This window comes from Perognathus longimembris, chromosome 22 (genome assembly GCF_023159225.1).
Source record: "Perognathus longimembris pacificus isolate PPM17 chromosome 22, ASM2315922v1, whole genome shotgun sequence".
NCBI lineage: Eukaryota > Metazoa > Chordata > Mammalia > Rodentia > Heteromyidae > Perognathus > Perognathus longimembris.
The window spans coordinates 20480374-20507823 of NC_063182.1; the positions used below are offsets into that span (position 1 = coordinate 20480374).

The 27450-nt window shown below is 39.1% G+C and overlaps 1 protein-coding gene across 1 annotated transcript in view; it reads right to left on the minus strand.

The window, feature by feature from the left end:
• The window catches only part of Adgrv1 (adhesion G protein-coupled receptor V1), a 496777-nt gene that overhangs the window by 36357 nt on the left and 432970 nt on the right, over positions 1-27450 (minus strand). Inside the window, exon 86 of the mRNA XM_048331390.1 lies at positions 26184-26305. Coding sequence (XP_048187347.1) covers positions 26184-26305 — 122 coding nt within the window. The remainder of the gene's footprint in view (positions 1-26183; positions 26306-27450) is intronic.

Here is a 27450-nt window from a genome sequence, read left to right on the forward strand (position 1 = left end):
GCAGACACCTGTGGCTGTTCGGGGACGCCAGAAGCTTGCTTGCACATGTTAGGGAATCTGAAGATTTTACATGGGGCTGTTGCTAGCTGCTTGTGAGAGAGGCACATCATTTATCTAAGCAGGGAATTCTTCTGTGGCTGCTACCATGCCTGCATTCTATTCCATTTCTACATCAGAAATGGTCCAGAAATGACACCAAGTCACAGACACATCCTGCCTCCAGTTCAATGCTACAAGGGTAGATTAGGTCATATCTTGGAATTCTTCCACTGAGAAAACTTACAAGAAGCAAAGCAACTTTTCAAAGCATAGCAAAATAAACATTTGCTCCATGACTTACTGAATTTGGCACACAGGGAAATAGGCACTTCCAGTAAACTTGGTGAGTTCACCGGGGTACCAACCTCACCTTCCTGGTTAACTCCAGGCTACCAGACTGCTGGGGGGTGGTGGGGGTGCTGACCTTATCTTTACTCCTCACCCCACAACTTAGTCTATTCTTCGAGAGTAACCATAGACCCTTTAGTGATTTCAGCTACTCAATGTGGACAATGCTGCTGATTATTAATGCAGTTCTAAGGAAAACACTGGATAATCTGATATTTTTTAATATAAACGTTTATTTGGTGGGGCCCACTGGAAAATTATGAAGCATGTAAATAATATGAAAATGTCAGCTTGGGATGAGGTGTTAAAGCTGGTTAGTCATTTCAAGACAAGAGACTTCCCTAAACCGAGGAGATTTTGCAAGAGGAAAGTGGGATATTGGAAATTTTACATAAGAGCCTTAATCTAACAAGAATTTACTGAGGCCCCCAGGCCAGTCCTATAATTAAGCAGCACAGGGCTCTATGGGCAAAACAAGGAACCTGGATATTTGAGGCTTCAGGGAACTGGTTAGGAAACAGCCCCCGGGGTGTGGGGGGTGGGGTGGAGGATGCTTTGCCAAATTCAGAACACAGTGCTGTGGTGTTGGCATTTGAAGGGATTATCGTAACCAGAAAGGACCAAAGAACTACAGGAAGTGGCACATTTGAGCTGATTCCTGACAAAAGGGAAGACTTGGAAATATTTCACAAAAGGGAAAGGAATTATATGTGGAAACGATAGGTGAAAGTCAGATTGGGGATGAAATAAAATCCCTCTTCTGATATAGCACAATACAGTATTTGTTCATCTAAATCAATACACCTTGCCATAAATGCTTTTACCATGAAGCATATTTACTTACAATAAATTTGAAGAGCCATTGAAGACAATGCAACTCCTCGGGCTTCTTTCTCTTTCTTTTAAGTAATCAAGTTTGCTTTTAGTGGCTGTTTACTATGTGCTAGGCACAAGGCTAAGCATTTTTTTCCCCATTCAGTGGGACACAGTGGTTGCACTGTACTTGAAATTCAAGTACCTACCCAACCAAAGTCCTTAATTCTGCTGCATTTTACTTAGACTGGTCTGGCATGGATACTCTCACCTTAGGAATTTCCAATGCATTCTTATAGATAAGGCAATAAACCCTAGTAACTTTGCGCTATTATGCTCCAGATAACAAGTTTTACTGTATCTTCTGACTGTACTGCTAGTCCTTTCAAAGAAATACAAACAGCTCTCTGCATCTACAGATTTGTACCTAAGAATTTAACTGATGCAGACAGGAAATACCAAAATCCATCAATCAAAATATACACAAAAGCACCAAGCAGTACTGACCACACACAGGCTATTCTTCTCACTGTTCTCTGGATATAGTACAGAAACTACTACTGCCGCATTTTCATTGGGAATTATGCAGATATATGGTAGGCTGTGCATAGATTATATATGTAAATACTATATCATAAGGAACTTGAACATCTACAGATTGAGGTGTCCTCAGTGGAGTTCCTGAATCAATCCTCCATACATACAAAGGGATGACAGTATATTAATGACTACTTTTTGTGCATGGTTTTACAATGAATGGCTCATCCATCTATCATGATTTGCATCTTGTCATGGAAAGCTTGTGTTGAAGGCTTCTATCTAAGAGTACTATGGGCAGTGGTAAAGTTTAGGAGGTGGGGTCTAGTTTGAAGAACGGGCACTACCGATTTTCATGCCTACAGTTGGGGGGAGGGGGCCGTCCCAGTCGGGGCTCTGACGACAGTTCTGGGGTCCCAGCCGGGTATCCGCAGGCAGTTCGGGACTCCCAGCCGGGGCTCCGCAGGGAGCTCAGTGGTCTCAGCTGAGTCCATCACCCATGGTTACCAGCCCATGGATCCCAGCCAGGACCACTGCAGGCAGCCCAGGGGTCGCAGCTGAAGTCCACCGCACCGTGCGCCCACTGTTGCCTGCCAAGGGGTCCCAGCCGGGACCGCCTAGGGCAGCCCAGGGGTCGCAGCCAGAGCCCACCACCCACCCTCCGCAGCCCAGGGGACCCATTTGGGACCCACTGCAGGCAGCTTAGGAGGCCCAGCTGGAACCTGCCACCTGCCCTCGGTAGCCCAGAGGTCCCAGCCGGGGGCCACAGGCTCCACTGCCTCCGAGGTAGAACCTCTGCCGCTGCTAATGCCTTGGGAGCAACAGAATGGTTCCCCAGGCCGTCCACAGTCCCCCAATTACTGAGGGCAAACAACTTTTACCTCAATCCTCAGAGAACCACAGTCACCACCACCCAGGACCTCCAGAGTCCACTGAGCCCAGGTTAACGGTAGGCAAGATAAGAGGCATCTGGGGTCAATTTGAATGAGTCAAAGGGGTTCCTAGAGCAATTGGATCAACCCAAAAAGAAATAACAAGACTGTAATGGTATTCAATTTAGCTACTGAATACGGGGCTCAGGTTTGGTTTTTACTTCTAAAGTGTAATTTGTGGGGACACTAAATCTGCTGCTATACTCAAAAAAAGAGAGGGAACTTACCTGTCTAGGTTTGTGTACCTATAAGAATAGTACAACAGGACCTGGTAGGGTCTGGTTCAGGTCCTAAGCAGTGCCAGAGGGGGCTAGCAGACTAGCGTTCCAAATCCATATGGGCAGAAGAAACACAAAAAGTATGGCAAGACAGGGAAACTCATCACCCACTCAAGAACAAAAACAAAGCAAAACAAAGAAACAAAAAACACCAGGAAACAGAGCATTCAATTGAAATCCCAGAGGAGAGCCCTCAAAATGTTCTACCAAGTATGCTGATAAAAATGATAAATGAAAAGTTTGAGTCTCTCCAGACAAGTATCCTAGAGTGTGAGGAGGCAAACCAAAGAATAAATCGTGAATATGATGAATCCAATCATAAGTTAATAGAAGAGTTCATGGCCTCCACAAACAGAATGATACACGAACTCCAACAGAAAAAAAAAAAAAAAAGAATCCTATGAAAAGATAGCTACTCAGCTAAAAGAGATTAGAGACAGAACCCAGAACCAAATTTATGAAGTAAGGAAGTCCATACAGGACCTAAGAAAGAATTAAAGCAGAGATATGGAAGCCATCAAGAAAGATCAATCAGGAAGTAGGGAGATAAGAAACCAAGTTGTAAGTTTAGGGACCAGAATGGATAATGCGGAAGATCAAATCTCAGGAATTGAGGACAATCTAGACTTTATGGAGAAAGAACAAAAAACAATACAAAATCAATCCAAAAAGCAATACAGATCACTTTAAGAGCATTTAGACACCATCAGGAAGCCCAATATAAGGCTAATAGGTATTGAAGAAAACCTAGAGAAAGAAGTTAATGGAATAGGTAACTTATTTAACATAATATTAGTCTCTACTTTCAATATCTTGGTCTGCAACAGTTGGACATACTTTCTCAGCAATGTGCTCCCACCATAGTATACTCACTCACCACAGGTCCTAAAGCAACCAAGGACTAACATGTCTGAAAGCAAATGCCAAAATAAGTGGTTCTGCTGATTAGATGTATCTCTCAGGTATTTTGTCTCACTAATGGAAATGATTTGCAGACCACTGGAAGGAAATGAAATACTTTTTTAATGTATTTAAATACTTCTGAAATGCTTTTAAAAGACCGAGATTTGAACGTTGTATCAAAGATTATAGCTTAAAAGGCTCCTGCAAGTGGAGGGAATGTCAGAGGCTCTCCTTCTCTTCCCTAAAAGATTCAAGGACAGCAAATCCTAGATGTTAAGAACATGTGTGACAGGAAGTAGAGAAAAGCAGCATGTGACTTCTGCTCAAGTCTATTCTGCTGTTTTTCTTTTGGAAAGTCTTAGCCAGCCTTGCTGAGCTGGTCATTAGATCTGCTTATGTATACACACCACACACACACACACACATACACACACACAGATTCATATATATTCAGAGAATATACGTGTGGATATATGTATTTATTCATATAAATATGTAACATATTGAATGAATATAAGTGTATATGAATATATTAATATAAACATATATAATATATATTCAATTTTGCTCACACTGCACCTACCTTGATAAGCAATGTTATGTAAATAAGTTGTAACTTCCTTTTGATGTTCTAAGACTAGACTGGCCAAAAGTTAAAATAAAATCTCACCTAATAATCCTACTAGTTTTTTTGCTTTTTCCCCCCTTATTTATTGTCAAAGTGATGTACAGAGAGGTTAATAATCCTACTATTAACCCTACTTCATTGTGAGAAAAACAGAATAAATGTTTTCCAAATAAAGTTTGTAGTGCATTCTGACAGATAAATGCAAAATATATTTAAATAAATAAGTGTGGTAGTATAATTTTAGTATAAGGGTGTAAAGTAGACCAAAAGATCTAGTCAAAGAGACACTTAGATATGAAAAATGTAGTGTGTTGTATAAAATGTTAAAAAATAATTTGTTTTAATGTGTGAAAATAGAAAAATGAAACCTGCTCAAATTCTTTTTTCTTCTTCTTTATTGTCAAAGTGAAGTACAGAGGGGTTACACTTTCATATGTAAGGCAAGTACATTACTTATCCAACTTGCTACCTCCTCCCTCATCTGCTCAAATTCTTTAAAGAAGAAAGTAGGTTAAATGAGAGAGATGGGAGGAGGTGAGTGATTAAGATACATTATGTACATGTATGGAAATGTCACAAGGAAAGCCCTCTTGAACAACTAATGTGTGCTAATAAATGCTGTAAACAAAGCAACCAGAAACAAAACAATAAAATAAAAAAGGAAATTTTAAAACTGAAAAAGAACTTGTAGTCAAAATTTATATATATATGAATCAGATTGCTTGTCGATCTATCTGAAGGTATTCCTCTAGGTGTGGTCACCTCTGATCTTCTTATTTCACCTCCATATCCACTTCTTTAAAATGGGTCTGCCTACCTGCCCACCTCCATCTGGGCTGAAGGTTGCACAAAATATTCTTAAGTTTCGCTTGCATTATCTTGTCTAGACATTCTTCCTTACCTACCTTCCACACTCTGTTAGAATGCATACTTCTCAAGATCAGGAAAATATTTTGTTTGTTGTTTAAAAATTTTTATTTAGTTTTTATCTATTTTTAAATTTATTTATTAAAATTATTTTAAATGTTTTATTGTTATCACAAAGGTGATGACATAGGGATTACAATTACATATGTCAGGTAAAGAGTACAATTCCTTTTGCATAATGTCACTCCTTTCCTTGTTCTCTGTTTTTCCCCTCACATCTCCACTCACAAGTTGTAAAATTCATTTCCAATATAGTATCTAGTGAGTACAATTGTTGCATTGCTTACCTTGTGTCCCTCCATTTCTGTGCCTCCCCTTACCTTCCCAAAGACATATAAATGACCAACTAGAAAAAAATTTAAAAAATCAAAAAAGAAAAAGAAAACACTTCTTATTTCCATTTCCTGGAGGTTGTTTTTTAAATAGGAGAAAAGACACACAAATTTATTAACATGCAAGTTCACAGGAGTCAAAATAAAACATTCAAAGGATTAGATGATTAGAGTTTAAATAACAGAAAAACATGATCACAATGCACACTTTCCTAGAACAGAGCAAATAGAGTCCAGGGATAAATAAAAATTGAGGGTATTTGATCTCTAGAGTAAATACTAGGCCAGGAAATGGAAGCGTAATTACCGGTCAATTAAAAAGTGAGATTTGTAAAACATAGTTGGTGGTATTGAGAATTACTGTCTTTATGTTTGTGATCCTTTGAAATTCATGTTGAAAATTCATTTCTATCAGGGTGGTATAAAGAAAGTGGGGCCTTCAGAGGTGATTTTGTCATGACAGCAGAGTCCTCCTGAACAGTATTCTTCAAAATGAGGCTTGCGAGAGTTTCTTAGCTCTTTCAAAGTCGTCAATAGGCAGTACACTTAGTGGTAGCTTTCAGAACTGTGAATAGTAAACTTCTATTGTTTCTGTTATTGTTTCTTCATTGCCCAATTATTTTTGCCAAGAAGGTATGAATAGATTAAGTCAAGAATAATAGCAATAATGTAATAATTGAGATGTGATGAGTGTTTCCTATATACATAGTGTGTAGTAAGTGTTTTAGATATATCATCTTACTGAATTCTCATAACAATCTAGTATGATAGTTACCATGTTACCATGTCTGTCTCACAATAGAGATGAGGGAACTGAGGCACAGCAGTGTCAAGTAAATAGCTCATGATCATAGAAGTAAGAAGTGCCTAAACCAGGATTTGAATACTGGGCAGGGAGAGTTTGTAGTTGCAATGAACAGGGAGAAGTACACCCTGGCAGGGAGATGAGCACAGCAGGTAGGGTTTGCCATCTCCCCTTTCTTTCCTGGAATAGGAGCGATGGACAGGGTGGCTGTAACTTCCTCTTTAGAATGACAGTAATACTGGAGAGAAAACTTACTCTGTGAAACTTTTAGTAGGAATTAATTGGCAGTGATCCAAGTTCAGCAAAAGAACACAAGTTAAGGAGTTGTGAGTAGAAACAAGAGAAGCAAATAGCCAGGTAGCCAACTGGGGAGCTACTCAAGATGAATTTTTTTTTTTTTTGCCAGTCCTGGGTCTTGAACTCAGGGCCTGAGCACTGTCCCTGGCTTCCTTTTGCTCAAAGCTAGCACTCTGCCAACTTGAACCACAGTGTCACTTCTGGCCTTTTCTATATATGTGGTGCTGAGGAATTGAACCTAGGGCTTCATGTAGATGAGGGAAACATTCTTGCTCTTACCACTAGGCCATATTCCTTGCCCCTCAAGATGAACGTTTGCAGATCCTATTTGAAAGTATCACTACTGGGTGTTCTGCCAATGATGATAATCATTTTCTGGCCTGCACTTTTCCAGTCTACTCTCAGACTTCTTAATAAGATTACAAGATGCAATTTAACAGGCATTTATGTTTTCATACTCTTCAATAATGTTTTACTGTTCTCACTTTTCTTTTCTTTTCTTTTCTTTTTTGTTTAGAGAAGATCAAATTCTTGGCCCTGGAATACTAGGCAAATGTTCTACCATTGAGTTAAAACTCCAGTCTGATTTTCACTGTATTTTCCCATAAAGAACGACGATGACAATGCACTCTGACTAGAGCACACAGCAGCAATGACTTACACTGGTTATTAGAGAATAGCTTTGAACAAATTGTACTTTCTTTTCTTCTTCCTCTGGGTGTGCATGTGCTTGTGCGTGCTTGGTCTTTCATCACAAGTTATAAAAAGGAACGGATTTCTCAGCTGGAAGAGCAAGTCCCTGGATATCATTTGATAAATGCCACTGTGAACTGTATTCATTGAAAACATTTTCTTTCTACTACTATAGAATATCCAAGGGCAGAAAACTACAAGGGAAAATAATGACAGCCACCCATCTGGTGTTGTAGCCAATATTCCACATATTTAAGAATACTGGGGATAATCATAAATGCTACAGCTGCAAAACTAGTTCTCTCTCCTTGTTTTTCAGCAAATGACCAGAGAAAAGCGAATAGAAAGTCTAGATTGCAATGCAATCTCAGGGCCATGAAAACATCTTAGATTCAAGTTTTACTGCTAAATAAAATACTTCTGAAGTTCAATAACAAGTTAATGGTACAAGTATTTTTTCTTTCTCTTTAAACCATTCTGACCTTTATAGAACCAACACAACAACATTTGACATTTCACCGAAAATAAAGAAACATAATTTAGCAATTCTTAGCCAGTTGTTGCATACTACAGCTACGGAGTTGCTCAACTCTTTCCAGACACAAATGTCTTTGAAGCATGCTTCATATTCCTTTTAAAATCATAAGTAAATAAACAAAAACTTTAATTAGATGTATCTCATATTTGGCTGAAGTCATCTTGTCCTCCCTGGGAAAAAGTTCACTAAAGAAAGAAAAAAAAATCAGGAAAGAGAAAACAGAAAGAAAGGGGGAAGAGGAAAATGAAAGGGAAGGAGAAGGGCAAAGGAAAGGGGAAGGGGAAGCAAAGGGATAGAGAGAAGGGGATATAATGAAAGAGAAAGGAAAGGGAAGGGAAAGAGAACAAGGGGGCAGAGAGGAAGGGAAGGGAAGAAAAGGTGAATAAGAAGGTAGGAAGGTTGGAAAGAGAAAAGGAAAGAAGTCACAGTTCAGACTGGACACATGATTGCTTTGGTCCTAAATAGTTGTATGTATTTCTCAGCTCAGCTCAACCCAAAACTACTGGTCCTAACTTGGTTCTTCAGACTCCAGTACAATCTCACACATCATAAACAAGAAACAATGAGCTTGGGGGCTGACAGCTTATTTTGATGTTTTCCACGTTTTAAATCTGCTCATTTGGCCTTCTTATCCACTTGGAGCAAAAACAGCCTGTTGTCTCCATCCCAGCCACTGGACCATTGACACTGTTTCTGCTTGGGGTGAAGGTTCACAATAGCCTGAAGTAGGAGTGGACACATTCATTGACAGGGTCAGGCAGGATCACTTTGTTTCTGGTCTTGTTACTCAGCACCTCCACTTTTGATTTTCAAAGCTTACAGTTAAGAAACAGCAATCATGTTTTTTTTCCTGTATCACCTACTTTGAACCTTGCTTCTTATTTCCTCTCTCTGTTCTGTGACCTATAGTGTCCCATTCTTTACATTACTCTGTGTGTGTGTGTGTGTGTGTGTGTGTGTGTGTGTGTACTGGAGTTTGAACTTGGGGCCTCCCATTTGCTAAATAGTTGCTCTCCCACTTGAGCCTTGTCCCCACTGTTATTACTTTTTTTTGCCTTTGATTTTTCAAATTGAATCCCACCAACCTCTAACCTAAAGCATCCCACTTCCACCTGTGAGTAACTGAGATCATGGGCAAATGCCACCATGCCTGTGAATTATCATATTCTATGTGGTACAAAAATAGCAAGTGTTGCCGAGTACATAGAGTAGGTGCTAGCTTGATTTGTTTTGAGTATGTTCACTTAATAGATCAATGAGCAGAACTTTTAGGCCTGCTCCGAAGCTGTTGTTCTGGTGAGGATTTTGTACTTAATTGGTATGCCCAGGACAGTGGGACTCTCTTTTCTTCCCCTCTCCAATCAACCATGGATTTGAGGTCTCTTGAGGATCACTCTGAGAACCAGAGTTGTTCCAGGAGATGTGCATAAAAATGGGTCGAAGGACTCTAAACACAAGTCTGATTTTTGCTTTTAATATTGGATGTAGAACCTGTGTGAAAGACAAAGTCAGGAAAGTGTCTTTCCTCTGATACACACAGTGTGGGGGACTGCCTGATAGGGAAGTCAGAGGGAATAAACTGGCAACTTGCCAACAGGTTTTTTTTTTTTTTTTTTTTTTTTTTTTGGCCAGTCGTGGGCCTTGGACTCAGGGCCTGAGCACTGTCCCTGGCTTCTTTTTGCTCAAGGCTAGCACTCTGCCACTTGAGCCACAGCGCCGCTTCTGGCCGTTTTCTGTATATGTGGTGCTGGGGAATCGAACCTAGGGCCTCGTGTATCCGAGGCAGGCACTCTTGCCACTAGGCTATATCCCCAGCCCCGCCAACAGGTTTTAACTGGCCTACAGAGTGACTAAAGGTAGTCCCTAGATACATGCCAATGTTAACAAATTGAGGAGTGGTCACATTAACAATCTGGTTTCTGATTTTTTTTTTTTTTTGTTATTTATGTTTTAACTTATTGTTAAGTAGTTATATAAAGGTGTTTTGATTCAACATGCCAATTAATGAGTGGAGTGCATGTTGATCAGTGTCACCCCTTCTATCATTCCACCATTGGTTTCTTGGTTTCTAATATCTTCAGAAAAAATTAGAGGCTTGCCTGACAAAAGGATTTACTTCCCAGGTGCAGTCAGGAGTTACTGTTCCTTTAAGACAAGGTATACTCTCCTGTAACCATGGGCCCTGGCTGTCTGCTTCCAGCCACTACAGATACTAATGTAAGCAACTTAAGAACCTCAATAGGAGCACCATGGAAGCACTATGGGAGCAACTGGTGGGAGAACTAAGTTTTGTTCTATAGCTGTTTGGCAGGACCTGTTTTGTGCTGTTCTCTTGCCTTCCCTACCCTCATTCTATTTACCACTGTGCTACCTGAAGCTGAATAGACATCACTAACAACCAGTTTGCTTTGCCAAAAGGGTCAGAGAGGCTACAGAAAATCAAAGCTATCTACTGTCCTAGGAACTATGTGTCCAACTGCTGCTCTGGATAGAAAAGACTTTTATTAGTGAGAAGGATTCATAACTCATATCATTGAGCCAAGTATCTGCCAATGAAAAGATATAAAGTCATGCCAAGGGAGAAAGTTTTGTGTGTGTCTGGGGTAGGGGGGAAGAAAATTAGTGTGTCAGTTTTATTTTACTTTTAAAATGATGGCCCTAATCTCATCTGGTAAAAATAGATCAATATGAGGAGCGATGCCTGAAGTCAAAATAGCAAGAATTCTAGAATATTTTCTTTATTTTCACCTGGAACTATGGAGAGAACATTTCAACTTCCTCTTTGGAATTGTTGCCAGCTCTCCCTAAAGTAGCAGAGGCTGGCTTTCTGTGACAGGCAGCATGGGAGCCAACACAGGGTAGGTGCTAAGTTGATTACACAGAGGCAAAAGACAATTAAGGGAGGTTTTTCAACTGCTTTCGTGCCTGCAGCTGTAAGACTCCTGTTGACTGCACAGCGGTGGTGCACCGCCATTTCTCATCTTCACACAGCTCTGCAAACACCAACTCTTGGCTGACTTCAGGAATCCAGTCGGCTCTGTGTGATTCCACACAGCGCTTCAGAAATTATGCAAATCTGGACCTTTTCTTCTTTCCCTTTTATCTTGACCAAACCAGAAAAGTCACTAAGTCTCCTGAAACAAGTTCATTTCCTATTGAACACTGTTCAGTGGGTGCAGTAGATGTTTTGATTTTGTGTGATTCTTAGTTTTTTTCTTTCTTTTTTTTTTTTTTCCTGGCAGTCCTGGGGCTTGGATTCAGGGCCTGAGCACTGTCCCTGGCTTCTTTTTGCTCAAGGCTAGCACTCTGCCACTTGAGTCACAGCGCCACTTCTGGCCATTTTCTGTATATGTGGTGCTGGGGAATCGAACTCAGGGCTTCATGTATACGAGGCAAACACCCTTGCCACTAAGCCATATCCCCAGCCCCCTTATTTTTTTTTAACTGTTTTTTTTTTTTGTCTTTTCTTGTTTTGATACTGGGGATCGAACCCAGGATGTTGCACTTGCTGGGCAAGCACTTTGACATTGAGCTATATCCCAGCCCAATTTTCATTGTTTTTAATGCAGAGTAGAGTCCTTACTGTTGAAAGCTTGATCCCACATTGAATAAGTCCTCCATGGTTATCGTTAGGATTACTAACAGAGCTGCCAATGTGTGAGAATGATAAAAATAGAAAAACGAGAATAGGGGGATAGAATAGAAAACAGATGGTGAAAGAAAAATAAAAATGAGAGTTTTCAGCTGATGAAACAGAGACTGACTCAGAGAAGAGAATTGCCGTGATTTTATATAGACCCAACAGTGTTAAACTCAGAGGCTCCTCACCTGTGCCATTTTCTCTAAGGATGAGAGAATTCTTTCATGGCAATGCCCATTTGTGCAGTATACTAAATTTCCTCCTTACCTCATCTACCTATTTTCCAAGCTGCTCTGAGCTTACTCTCTGAGTATCACTGGTAGACATGCATATTTATGGTCCTGTAGTCCAACAGTACCAACTCCCTGGTGGTTGTCTTTGAATTTATCTTTACAGATGGAATAGAAGAGGCCAGAGTTGAATGCTGCAGTAGTCAAGGTGTTTCTAAATAATCATAATTTGTTTAAAAATTTAAAGCTCTCTAAATTGTTTGAATAGGTCACACAGTAATGTGGCACTGAGGCAAAGTTTCCTTTGCTGCTCCTATGTCTGGAGCGGGAGGGGGAGGGTTGCAATTAAGGGTATTTCTTTATATTCTATACAAACTTCATTGCAGCCAAAAGTGACTATGTTCTCCTCCACCTGAACCTTTGCCAATCCCTCTCTTGTACAAAAGAATTCAAAGAGACTTTCCATTCACCCATTCATCCAACTTTTGTATCTATTTGTATGTATCCCTCTAATTACAACCAATACTATTATAACTACAAAGAATTACAACTAACCTTAGATTACATTCATCACCTTCATGATAAGGGTAGCTAGTATTTTCTGAGCACTCTTCCATTTTCACACATTTGCTCATCCACATACAGAGACAGTCTCCAATCTACCATGGCTTATATCATGATGTTTCAAATTTTAATGGATAGTATGAAAGAAATATACAAGTGTGTAGAGGTCATTGTGTTGGCTAATCTTACTTTTCAGCTAGACTGGATTGGGACTGTAGGAAATCAGTGAAGCACACCACTGACTATGTGTGTGAGAGTGAATTTATAGCAATGATTAAAGGAGGAAGAACCCCCCACCATCAGTACCACCCTTTATCTGGGTCCTGGATGGAATTAAAAGGGGGAAGAAAGCCTGCTAAAACATATTGAGACTCAGACTCAGACTCTCCACTCTCTCTTTTTCTTTCTCTCTCTCCTTCCTTCCCTCCCTCTTTCTCTACCTTCCTTCCTTCAACTCTTCATTCTCCATCCCTGGCCACCATGATATGAGGTGCACTGCTCTATCCTATGTTCCCTGCCATGTTGGACAAAAACCTCCTACTCTTTACATAGCTGAGCAGAGACAAAAGAGCTAATATATCTTAATCAGCCATGCATTATGAGGTAAGTAACTGATTCCCCATAATGTACTAAGTTAATAAATAATATGAGATTGTTGCAAATTTTGCCTTTGCACATAGCACTTTAGTGCAAAATGGTTGTCTGTTAAAAGATTTATTCCAATTGCAGGATAATATGAATGTTCTAAGCATGTTTATAGTAGGACAGACTAAGCTATGGTGTTTGGTAGGTTGAGTGTATTCAATGAATGTTCAATTTACAATGGGTTTGTTGGGAATGGAACCCTCAACATAAGTTATTGAGCAACTGTATTATATTATTTACATCATTCATTCTTTCCAATTATCTTGCAGTAGATTGCCTTATCATCCCCATTTTTCAGAGAGATGCTTAGAAACTCACCAACTTTCCCAATGATATCTAATAAGTGACAAAGAATTATTATCAGTATCATCAATATCACTTTCATCCTGAAGTGATTGAATCTCTTGAGTTGTTACTTATTGTGTAGTCATTCAAATATCTTAAATGTAGCATTTGGGCAAATGGTTTCACTAAAAATCAAAATTAAAGTTTCAAATACTATATATGTTAATCCTGAGAAATCTGAGATGGGGAGAATGAAACTTACAGAGAGAGCAACTACAAAGACAGAGGTAGTCACTTGAAAGATTTTCAGGACCAGTATTTATTTGCTGTTTCATCCCCAGACCCAGCCACGAGTAGCCTGCTAGTGCAGAGATTTTCCATCTTGGAACAAAAAAATAGCAGAGAACAAGTGTCCTTGTGAAAATTTACAAAAAACAACTAATGACAAAGTGTACAAAACTTTTCTGTTTCTTTGTACCAAACACTGTTCAGTTTGGTAAAGCTTTAAAAGCTTTAAAAGCTTTAGGTGATTCCACTCATTCTTTAGATGAGGGAATTACAGTCTTATAGCATTGATTATGACAGCTAGGCTTCCCAGTTCTGAGTGGATGGCTTGGAGCATAGGTCAGCATGACCTGTAAACATAGCTGATGTTATAAGAGGTCATGTACATGACTGCTCATATTTGAGTGGTATGGTAACCAACTTTTCTTAAATGTATTATTTGTTTTTACTATTTGAAAATAGTTGTACAAAGAATATTTGTTTTTTCCCCCCTCAAAGATTGTCTTAGCCCCATATGAGAACTAGAAAAAGTGAAAATAAATTAAAAAGAAAAGTCACTTTTCAAGTCAACTTCTCAAACTTGGCCCATTATCTACAAAGAAAGTTGTTGATACAAAAGTACTAATTCAAAGGGCCTGACAAAATGCCAGAATGATATAGACAGACAGACAGATGATAGATAGATAGATAGATTTTGAAGACTTTTTTCCCTTCTTTCCTTCCTTCTTTCCTTCCTTCTTTCCCCTCCCTCCCTTCCTCCCTCCCTCCCTCCCTCTCTCCCTCCCTCCCTTTCTTCTTCCTTCCTCCCTCCCTTCCCCCCCTTCCTTCTTGCCTTCTGGCATTACTGGGATTTAAACCCATGGCCTTATACTCACTCAATTTGCTGGCTTGGCTGGGGTTCTTTCCTGTGAGCCACACCTGATGTGAAACTGTCCTCCCCCGCCCCATTATTATGGAAATGTGGTTTCATGGACTTTACTGCCTTGGAAGGCTCTGAACTGTAATCCTCTGAATCTCAGTTTAGAGAGTAGTGAGAATTATAAGTGTGAAAGGCGATATTTGCAATGCAACATAATAATGTAGAGAAGCAGAAAACAGGGAAGGTGATTGGGCAGGGGAAGAAGCTCCCATAAACGAAGGAAGGAAATTATGAGAAGTATAGAATTGCACAGAATTCTAGATGTGGAGAAGGAAGAGGTTTGCAGAAAAGGAAGGCATGTGTAAGGGAAAGAACAGGGATGGAATGACTTTGGTATCTGTGCTTGGGTGGAGTGGGAAGGTAGAGAGGAGTCCTGAGAAACTCAGGATGGTGGGCAGTGGGACATGCCCCACCATAGGACAGGGGGACAGAACTAGCCAGGGACTTCCATGTCAGTGAAGGAACTGGGGCTGAAACAGTAGAGGTGACCACTGAGATCACTGAACCTTTACAAGCAGAGCTAGAGTCCAAGCAGATTTTATATTTGGTTTCTATTTATATCTTGTTAAAAATGTGCATTCCATGATGGAGGGAAAAAAGACCTCATGAGGAAATTAAGTTTCAAGGACAAAAAATAAAATGTGGTTTTGTTTTGGTAGAGATGACCTTTCTGTCTCTGATTCTACTTTTCCTAATAAAATATTTGATTTACATGATTTAGAGACATTAAAAAGCAAACATCATAGACTTTGTCCAAAGAATAAAGTACTAAATGATAGCATATGAGGAGAAGCTAATTGCAAAATAGTGTATTTTGCAATTACTTATACAGAAATAACAATAATACCACAGCCCAGAAGAAAAAATAATGAGGATTTATACTGCAAACACATCTTATTAAAACCAAGGAAAATATGTGTGGTAAATATAGTAAGTCCAGAAAATTTTGTAGTAAGATTCTGTGATGGACATTGTGTAGGTATTTCTTGGATTTGCAGAATATGCTAAAGCAGGTTAGTCTAATATTGCTCTGCTAATTCATTTTAAAGTGGAGCTTATAGGTATGGAATAGAACCAAAAAGGTAGGCTAGCTCTATTCCCTATAGGAACCAATTGAATTGTAACATACTGCTTCCTTTTAATGAAGGATGTACATATTGAAAGTAATGTTGGAACTAATTAGAGAAATTCAAGCATAACCTTATGATGATATGAATTTGGAATCAAAATTCTCTCCTTAGATGCCTTTTCAAAATATTAAAACTTGTTTGGAATCCCACAGATTTGTGAAGAGACAAAATGTAAGTCAATCTGAGACACTTTTGTAGATTTATTTTCTGTAATGACAAGCTAAACCTTGAAGTCATGGTAAAATTTTCTGGATTAAAGAATAGTAAAAGGAGCTGGGTACCAGTGGCTCATGCCTGTGATCCTAGCTACTCAGGAGACTAAGATCTGAGGATCAGGATTTGAAGCCATCCCGGACAGGAAATACTGTGACACTTTCATCTCCAATTAACCACCAGAAAACTGTAAATGGAGCAGTGGTCCAAAGTGGTAGAGCACTAGCCTGGAACAAAAGAGGTCAGGGATGATGCCTAGGCCCTGAGTTCAAGCCCCAAAAGACTGACCCCTCCCCCAAGAAAAAAGAATAGCAAAAGGGTATTTCAGAAAGTTAACCTTTTCAAAAGAATCTCATAGGAATATAGTCTTGAATATAAGTCCTAGGATGATTATTTTATTTAAATTTGTGTCAAGCATGAACATTTCTAAGAGAATCCCAAAAAGTAAGTGCATTATTAATAATGTGACTTATCATGAATAGACATATTATTAACAAAAGTTGACAGTCCTTAATTTGATTTATGATTTTTTAAAACTTTACAGTGATGCTATATTTCATTTTTAGTATACTATAAGATACAGAAAAAACCTAGCACTCATCGCATTAGGCGTTGTATTAAGTGATTTTGCCTATCTGGAGGTTAACGCAAGCATCCTGAGTATGTTTAAAGAAGGTGTGGCTAAGCTATGATCCTTGCTAGGTTTTGTGTATGAAATGCAGCATGCAATATCATCAATATATAATAGGTTTATCCAAGATGTAATGTCATCAAAAGTTGAGATATATCTGTATTAGTATGGCAAAAATTGCAGAGAATCAGAATTATAGGATACAAAACACCTAAATATATGTCAAACTTTGTATAATTAGTGACAAGGACACATAGTAATTCTTCACAAAAAAGTGAATAAGTTAAAAGTATGCCATTGTAGCTAGGTAATATTTACAGCCATTTTAAAAGTAATTTAGTAAGATTCTAGTCTCTTTTATTTACTGCCATTGCCATAATTCTAGAATTCTGTTCTGTGAGGACTTGAAGGGGTAACATATTTGAAGTGTATTTGGGAGCTTGCTTTTTCTTTGTGGGTTACCTAGTGTTTCACACTTGCTTAGTTCTGCTGGTATTCTAAAACTTGAGTTACATCTTCAGCCTAGCTTATTGTTGGCCATTTTAGAGATGAAGTCTCACAGATTTTTTTTTGCCTGAGCTTCAAACTGCTATCCATTTCCTTCCTTCCTTCCTTCCTTCCTTCCTTCCTTCCTTCCTTCCTTCCTTCCTTCCTTCCTTCCTTCCTTCCTTCCTTTTCTTCTTCCTTTTTTGGGGGGTGGGGGGAACCAAACTTGAACTTGATACCTGAGGCTTTTGCTCATTGGCTGGCGCTCTACCAACTGAACCACACCTCCAACCCCATAAACTGTGATCCTTTTGGTTTCAGTCCCCTGAGTAGCAGGATTACACTTACAAAAGGATCAGATATTGATTGCTTTCTGATAAAAAAAATCATGGGCAAGTACATTCTATTTTAATGTATCTACCAACCAATCTTCTTGAAATAAAATTTCAACCATAATTAAAAAAAAATTCCTTAGAAAACTTTTCAGTAGATGGTTAGGTTGCTAAGACAACTACAGTGATCTAGCTATCCAATTCCAGTAAACTTAAAAAAACGGTCTTAAAAATTTACTGTTTTCAAATGTCCTGAGATCATTCAGGGGCAGAACTGGTAGTATAGGGGGAGATTCAATGGCCAGTTTTACCATCTCATCTCTCTGGTCTCTCATACTTTAATATTATAGTCATTGACACAAATATTTATTTCTGTTCCCATATTCATGTATAATGCTTTATGTTTATGAAACATCATATAGTTTTCACGTATTAATTTGCACAGTTCTTTTTTTTTGTTTGTTTGTTTTTTTTTTTGGCCAGTCCTGGGGCTTGGACTCTGGGCCTAAGCACTGTCCCTGGCTTCTTTTTGCTCAAGGCTAGCACTCTGCCACTTGAGCCACAGCGCCACTTCTGGCCATTTTCTGTATATGTGGTGCTGGGGAATCGAACCCAGGGCCTCATGTATCTGAGGCAGGCACTCTTGCCACTAGGCCATATCCCCAGCCCTGCACAGTTCTTAACACTTAACTAAGGGCTAGAATTAGCACTTATATTTGGAACACAAGTAAGCTCAGAGTTATTCACTGGAACAGAGGCACTTAATTATATGCTCATTCTGGAGAGAATTTAACAGTCCAACACTAAAGAATACTAGTGAAAAATAGGTGGCTAAACATATTTGAAAAAATAAGAGTACTTTCCAATCTCAATATTTGAGTAATTTAAGAGATCAGAATAGTTTTCTTTTGTACCAGCCCTGAGGCTTGAACACAGGACCGTGGCATTGTCCCTAAGCTCTCAAGTGGTAGGTTAGTGTTCTACCACTTGATCCATACTCCGCTTCCAGCTTTTTGGGGTTAATTGGAGGTAAGAGTCTCGGGAACTTTCCTGCTAGGCTGACTTCAAACCCTGATCGTCAGATCTCATTCTCCTGAATAGCTAGGATTTTAGAGGATTGTAGATGTCAGCCACTGGTGCCTTGCCAGAATATACTTTTACACACTAGAAAATTCACAAGTTAAGCCAAAAGCAAAGAATCTGAAAAGCAGGTAAAGCCCAGCTTCACAGCCTACTACATGCTTTACCTCCTAAAACTGTTTCAAAGAGGGAGTGGGTGTCCTGTTCATTGAAAAATGGAACAACCCATAGCCTGTCTGCAGAAGTCTGCTTGATCCTCAATAAAGGATGCTGTCATTTACTCTCAAAGGGAGTAAGTTTATTTCACACAAATACAAAAATGCAGACTCGTTCAGATGCTCATGAACAGTGTTAGGAAAATATGTACTAATCCAGAAAAGTGTAAATATACCTCTGACGGTGCCAGTGGCTCAAGGTTGTAACCCTAACTACTCAGGAGACTGAGATCTGAGGGTCATGGCTTGAAGCCAGACTAGGCAAGACTCTGATCTCCAATTAACCACCAAACAGCCAGAAGTAGAACTGGGGCTCCAAGTGGTACAATGCCAGCCTTCAGTGAAAAACACTAAGAGATGGCAGCCAGGCCCTGAGTTCAAGCCCTCATATAGACACCCCCCCCCCACACACAATTAAAACTAATGAAATAAATATACCTTCTCTTGCTCTCAGCTTCAGTTATTCCCCTGTAAAATTATGGAAATGATTGGGGTGTGTTGAAGAGCACAGGAGGCCTTTGCAGAGCAGGAGGCCTTCGTAGAGCACAGGAGGTCTTCGTTACACTCTCTGAAACTCACTTGACAAAACAAGTGCAGTGATTTTTTTTTTTTTTTAATTTCCACTGATTCCAACATAGCTTTGGGAAAAATCCATGATGGAGATCCAACCTTCCCTGGCTTCTGCATGTTTATTCCAAGGTTTTCTGGGAAGACTGCTTTTGCACTCTTCATGAATAGTTCATGTGCTTGTCTCCAGTGGAAACAAAGTGACATTTCTTATTACTCTAGGCTATTGGAAAGCCATCCCAAAGGGAGTGCCCTGAAACAATTAGTCCTCTGTAACTGATTATTTAAAATGTCTATTTCCCAATAGGAAATATCCTTAATAGGAAGCTGTTTATCCTCAATAGGAAGCAGCCAAGATTAAATATGTACTCTTTCTAAGCAGACACCTGCACTCAACACCCTTCTACATGCTAAATGAAAATTCTCACTAAAAAAATAAAGCTTCCATTTGAGATAGAAAGTACTTCTACATGAGCAAAGAAATCTGTTCCATTTCTTATGATATTTCCAGGGCTATTTTCATTTCGGAAAACATCTTCAGAAAAGATGGGTTTGGTATAAAACTGAAATCCAATATACATATACCAACAAGAGACTCACGGAAAACAGGAAAGACTGTTCAAACAGAAAGAAGAACAGGAGGAAGGACAAGCAAGTGAGACAGTAATTTTGCTACAAGATAAAATTGCCTAAGTATTCAAGGTACACCATAGGCTACCAAAGAACAATTTAATAAAAGAAAGATACCGTTTCTCTCTTCGAGTCATTTATTTCTCAGTTACTTAGCAGTTTGAGGCATGGGCTAAGAATGAAAAGGATTCAAACCAGTTGATCTTGAAGTGTGAATGTGCACTCTGTATTTTTAGCCACACATTCCATGTTGTAATTCCCTTCTCTAAAAGAGAGAATGCTTCAAAAGAAAAAACAAAACAAACCTAGCAAACAAAACCTGACAGGGAACATCTTGAGACTAGATGATTGAACAATGAGCAAGTGTAAGGCAAATGCAGAGAGAGAGAGAGAGAGAGAGAGAGAGAGAGAGAGAGAGAGAGACAGAGACAGAGACAGAGACAGAGAGACAGGGAGACAGAGACAGAGACACAGAGACACAGAGAGAGATAGAGATAGAGAGAGAGAGTGTGTCAATGGACCTTTGGAGACTGGATCTGATAACTGATGTATGAAGATCACATCCTGACGCTGTGCAAAATCCCACTCTGTGTCAGTGTATACAGCCTAAGAGGAACATGTTTCAGTGTTTGGAGAGCTGATTCTGTGAGTATGAAAACATATTTTTCTACCATCTCCAGGAAGCTCACACCTGTTACCACTCACTGACTGCCTTCATCACATTCCATGGAATTTCCTGCCTGTTACAAAACTTCCAGGCAGAACAATTTGGATCGAGAGAGACACTTAGAAGAAAACCTGACATAAATGCTATATGTCAGTTAGAATCTGACTGGCTCAGGTTCAACACAGACATATTTTGGAACATAACCATAGCTAGGAGTGATGTGCAGTATACCTAATATTGAATGTGGCAAGGACATGCCTAAATTGAAGTATCAGGACATTTGTCCTGCAAGCTCCCTGACTAGCCGAAGGACTAGCAGAAGTCTGGAGATGGATTGAACTTTAGTGGCTGCAAATGGCGACACAGGCAGGATCATTTGGATAGCAGCGATTTAAGGGTTGCAGCAGTTGGTAGGACTCTACCAGTGCCTGCTATAACATTCAGGTGTTGATCTCCATTCTATGTTACACAAATTTAGACATAGTTTGCCTTAAGCAATTTTAGAGGCTTAGGATTGTAAGTATTAGTACAAGCTCATTTATTTATTTATTTTATTTATTTATTGTCAAAGTGATGTACAGAGAGGTTACAGTTTCATATGTACAAGCTCATTTAGAAATGACAAAATCCAACTTTTTTTTTTTTATCTCTGGGCTTTGATGCTGTCCATGAACCTCTTTGTACACAAGGCTAGCACTCTACTACTTCAGTCATAACACCATTTTTGGCTTTTTCTGAGTAGTTTACTGGAGATAAGAGTCTTATGGACTTTTCTGCCTAGGCTGGCTTCAAACTCAATCCTCAGATCTCAGCTTCCTGGTAGGTAGAATTATAGGTGTGAGCCACTTGTGCCTGGCTCCAACTTATGTTTTGTTTCTTTTTTTTTAAACAGGATAAACTTTATTTAAAGATCTACATAAAATACAACTTGATGTCAAAATGAGAGTAAGTTTTTCCAAAGTGTTAAAATTATTATTCAACACTAGAACCTGGCTCTTTCCTTTAGTCTGTCTGTGGTGGACATTGTCATTAGGGGTCTGTTTTCCCTGCTCATCCAAATTATTTTTTTTAAATACATGTTATTAGATTAATAGTATATAGTCTCTTATGAATTCCTTGTGGGCCATATTCAGACAATGTTCATACAGTGGAGAGCAATACAGTTATGATAAATGGATACTGCTAGCAGATGGACAATATGCATCCTTGGTCTAGTCAGAAATGGAGTCAAGTACAAGAATTACAATGGACAGCTGTTATTTTGGTTGGCTGTTATTTTGTTGTTTTGCAGACCTAGTCTCTACTGTCCTCTTTCCTCCTTAACAGTCATGTACCAAGGAAACCATGCCCCTTTGTTCTCTGTGTTCTAGGCTTGTCTTGCTCAACCTTATTTGTTCAGGTTCTGACCATTTCCCTGCAAATACCAATATTTTATCATTTCTAATCACTACGTAGTATTCCATTGTGTATAGGTACCACATTTTTTGGATCCTTTCACCTGTAGTGGGGCATCTGGGTTGTTTCCATACTTTGGCTATTGTAAATTGTGCAATGATAAACATGGATATGCAGATGTCTTTATGATATCCTGACACCTGTTATTCAGGATAGATGCCTAGAAGTGGTATGACTGGGTCATAGGGTATGTTTATGCTGAGCTTTTTGAGGAACCTCTATACTATTCTCCAAAGTGGTCGTACTAATTTGCAATCCCACTAACAGTGGAGAAGGGTTCCTCTTTCCCCGAATCCCCTCCAGCATTTGTTGTTGCCTGAGTTCAGAGTATAGGCCATTCTAACTGGGGTGAGGTGGTATCTCAGGGTTGTTTTTATTTGCATTTCCTTTACTCCTGGGATGTTGAACATTTCCTCATATGTTTCTTTGCCATTTTTATCTCTTCTCCTGTGAAGTCTCACTTTAGCTCCTTTGCCCATTTAATAAGTGGTTTACTGGGTTTGGAGGGGCTTAGTTTTTTGAGTTCTCTCTAGATGATGGATATTAGGCCTTTTGCCTGTTGCTGTGCTGGTGAAGATCCTTTCCCATATGGTTGGCTGTCTTTCTAGTTTGGTGGCTATGTCTTTAGTTGTGCAGAAACTTTTTGTTTTGTAGTAGTCCCATTTGTCAAGTCTCTCCCCTATCTGTTGTGCCCCTGGGACTATGTTCAGAAGTTCCTACCTGTGCCTATAAGTTCTAGCATCCTTCCTACTCTGTCCTTCAATAGTTTCAAGGATTCAGGTCTGATGTTGAGGTCCTTAATCCATTTTGAGTTGATCTTGGTGCATGGCAATAGGCTAGGGTCTACTTTGAGTTTTCTACATGTGGCTGCCCAGTTTTCCCAGCACCAGTAGTTGAAGAGTCTATGTTTTTTCCATTGTATGTCTTTAGCTCCTTTGTCGAATATCAGCTGACTGTAAGAATGAAGCTTTATTTCTGTGTCTTCTATCCTATTCCAATGGTCTTCAGGTCTGTTTTTATGCCAGTACCAGGCTGTTTTTGTTATGATGGCTCTATAATAGAGCTTGAAGTCTGGTATTGTGATTTCTCCTGTGCTGCTTCCTTTGCCTAGATTTGCTTTGGCTATTCTAGGTCTTTTGTTGTTCCATATGAATTTAGTGGGTTGCTTTCTCTATTTCAGTGAAGAATATAGCTGGGATCTTGATGGGGATTGCATTGAATTTGTATAACATTTTGGGCAATATGGCCATTTTCACTATATTGATTCTGCCTACCCATGAGCATGGGAGGTCTTTCCATTTCTTTGTGTCCTCTTTGATTTCCCTTTTTAGATTTTTATAGTTCTCATTAAATAGGTCATTCATGTCTTTAGTTAGGTTAATCCCTTGGTAATTCATTCTTTTTTTTTTTAGCTATTGCAAATGGTATTATTTCTGTAATTTCCTTTTCTGCTAGTACATTGCGGGTATACAGAAAAGCTGCTGTTTTTTGTGGGTTGATTTTGTATCCTGCTACTTTGCCAAAATGGTTTATGAGGTGTAGAAGTTTGGGGACTGAGTTTTTTGGGTCTTTCAGATATAAGATCATGTCATCTGCGAATAGGGATAGTTTGATTTCTTCTTTACCAATGTGGATCCCTTTGATGTCCTCCTCTTGCCTTAATGCTATGGGTAGGGATTCTAGCACTATGTTGAATAGAAGCGGGGAGAGTGGACATCCTTGTCTTGTTCCTGAGTTTAGGGGAAATGGGTTTAGTTTCTCTCCAGCCATGTGGTTTTTATGAGATCAACCTGACTCTTTACACCATTGAAATCGGCTCATGACCCAGGGCTGTCTAGAGGGCGAGTTACATTTGACCACTTCCTGCATAGGGTGTGACCCAAGGCAGGGATTCATCCATCTGCAGGATGTTCCTGATGGAACCCAGCCATTTTCCTATTGGGAATGGAAAGTTGGAAGGAGGTGAATGTGGTGGTAGCAGCCACACTCCATGCTCTTTGACCCAAGTTAGAGAGCCCTTTGGCCTCTGGAATTTGGGCTTTACAGCCAAGTCACCATGAAACTGCTTCCTCTTTTTTGAAAGAAAGCTGGAGTCTCTATTGTGGCATGAAATAAGCACAGCAAGTGTTACGATGTGTTTGCTTCATATTAAGTGGATTATCAGAAAGTACTAAAAACACAATAATCATGGCTATGCTGACATGTCACCTAGTGGCTACCCAGTTTAGGAAACAATTCCTAGGGAACCAATTTGAAGGTTGTTTCTATCTTTCTTCTCTACACTCAGCTCATCCTTGATGTTCAATAGTTTAACTTTAGAAATAACTGTAAGTATATAAGTAATAAAGATATAAATGTTTAGCATAAATAATTAATAAAAGGATGTAAGGAATAAGTATAAAACAATAAGAATTTGAGACAAGTTTTGTTTCCCAGGAATTGCTTATTTTTACAGGGAGTAATGGAGTTTACTAAATACAAGAAACAATAATAGACATATTTAGAATGATGATTCTTTCTCACAGGTATTGCACTTACCATGCTACAAAATATTTATCATTCATTTCCTTTCCCTTTCTCTTTCTCTCTCTTAGTCAAGGTACTGGAGTTTGAACTCAGTGCTTCATGTTTGCTAGCTATCACTTGAGCTATTGCTATTACTTGAGCTACAACCACAGTCCTTTTTAACTTTAGTTATATTTTGGATCTTGTATGTTTGTTCAGGTTAGCCCTTGAATTGCAGTTCTCTCAAACTCTGGCTCCTGAGGAGCTGGGTATCCCAGCCATTATGTGCATCCACGTCATGTATATTCTTTCAACTACTCAAATGTATTACAAGTATGCTAGCTCCACTTTGACTTCTCAGTGATTGATAAATTTCTGATAATATTTCAAGTTATCAAGATTTCCTCATTTAAAATGTACCATCATAAACATTTATAAATGAGAATATTGTAGAAATATACTTTTTGTTCATCAGTCTCATGGGGGTTATATCATCATGGTAATCATTATTTTAAAATAAAACAAGCAGCAACCCCCTCCCCCCCAGCAAAATATTATTGGCAAGCACAAGGCACATATGTAATTTTGTGGTCACAGGTGTCGATAAGAACTAGTAAAGAAACATGAAGGCCAATAAAAACAAAAACAGTACCTATTAGGTCTTCACAGAACAGACTTGAAAATGCTTGCCTCTCAGTAAATGCTTAACTTGAAGACTTGAGGCAGTTTATGCATGAAGAAAACCCCAGTGACTGCTAGAGAAGTGATCATTTCTGAGGATTTCCTCATATGTTTGTCTTTAGGTCTGAGTACTTGGTAAGGCACATAAGACACATAACACTGATGGCTTTGGGCTAGCTTACACTCATTAAACAGGAACTTGAAGTAGTTTCAGTTTCTACTTATACTTAGTTTGTAATAAGGTCCTTAAAGAATGAGAGTATATTTTTTATATCTTCTAGTGAAATGCAGTAAAATGCTTATCAATCTTCATTTATTTATAAACTTTCACACAAACTCCCATGACCATTTTCCTGCAATATGCTTCAATAGGTTACTCAGGCTGCCATTGTAATAATCTCAAGGTTTGGAGTTTATTTATTCTTTGATGACTAGCTCAATTACAGATTTAACTTTCCTTGACACTCACTGTTTTCTCTATAAGCAGCCCCCCAAAGTAGTCTATATTCCCCCCCCCCCCCAGTCCTGGGGCTTGAACTTTGGGCCTGGGTGCTGTTTGAGTTTGTGTTCAAAGTTAGTGCTCTACCACTTGAGCCATAGCTCCACTTCCAGCTTTTTGCAGTTAATTGGAGATAATAGTGTCATGGACTTCTCTGATCAGGCTGGCTTTGAGCCTAGATTCTCAGATCTCAGCCCCCTGAGAAGCTAGGATGATAGACATGAGCCACCATTGCCTGGCTCCCATACTTTTTATTATTGCTGCCTCAAGCAAAGACAATCCCTTCCAAAGACCACCTTACTGTTTGTCCATGTTGGCTTTGAACTATAATCCTCCTCTGTAGGTAGGATTTCAAATATAATTCACTGAGCCTGGCTTAAATCTTTATATGGACCCTGTTACATTTTTGCCTTAATAAAATGCATGTTATCAGTAATCAAACTGTAAGGCTTACCTGCAGACTGTTGAAAATGACAAAGAGAACCAACATCCAGAAGTGTCTGTAGGCCATATGCAGTCCTCCCCAAAGCCATGTCATAGAAATCAGGGCGAAGAGATAGAGAATCAGTGGAATTTCTAAAAATCATAAAGAAAAAAAATATAATTTAGGGCTTCAGAATACACACACATGCATACACACAATTACTTTTGGCTATTTTCTTACTTCATGAGTAAGTACTCATCTTGAGAAAATAACCTTGGGAATGTTGTTCTTAGTGCCATGAAAGAGAAGACACCTATTTGAGTCTACATTCTATCCTTTTCCAAATGGGTCTTCAGGTTGACCTGTGGACTGGGAATGTTAAGACCTGCCTGTTCTTCTCCTTGCCTGCCACCTGCTGGACTATTTAGGAAGCATCAGAAGAAAATATGGAGTTGGGAGTAGTGCAAATACCATCACAAAATATTGTTCTGCCAGAAAATATAGGCCACAACACACTCTTGAAATTAGCATATTACAACCAAGAATTTACAATTGAAATTACATAATTTGTGTGTGTGTGTGTGTGTGTGTGTGTGTGAGAGAGAGAGAGAGAGAGAGAGAGAGAGAGAGACAGAGACAGAGACACAGAGAGAGAAAGATGGAAAAGTATGTTTGCCTTTCTTTTCTGACTGAGAAGACACCAAAATTTATTGTCAATAGTTCAGAGCTGAGTGAAGCGATCAGTCTCAAAACAGACTTTTTTAAAGGTAAGGGTGTTACTATCATTTCCACATCTCTTCCACATTTTCCTTTCATACTTGCATTTTAGAGTAACATTATAGAAATTATGGTATTGCAATGACAAGTTATACTCAATTTAAAAGGTGAATAAGAACTTAGCACCCACAAGTGAAATGCATTTGCAAGCTGCTGGAAGATATTGAGTCAGACATACCCCTGACATACTTTTATATCCCTATGTTCCCACTGTCATCAATACCTCCAACTGTCACATGCCAAGAAAATGTGAATAGCTTAAGAGAACTTTATCTATAGTTTAACTTAATTTTGTTTTGGAGCTTATATGAAAGTTGCAAGTACAGAATAATAATCACATTTGGGGTGTGTGTGTGTGTGTGTGTGTGTGTGTGTGTGTGTGTGTGTGTGTGTGTGTTTCTGGGGCTTGAACCCAGGGCTTAAGTTCTGTGCCTCAGCTTTTTGCTTAAGGCTGGTGTGTTTATCACTTAAACCACAGCTCCACTTCTGATTAGTTGGAAAGAAGAGTCTCATGGATCCT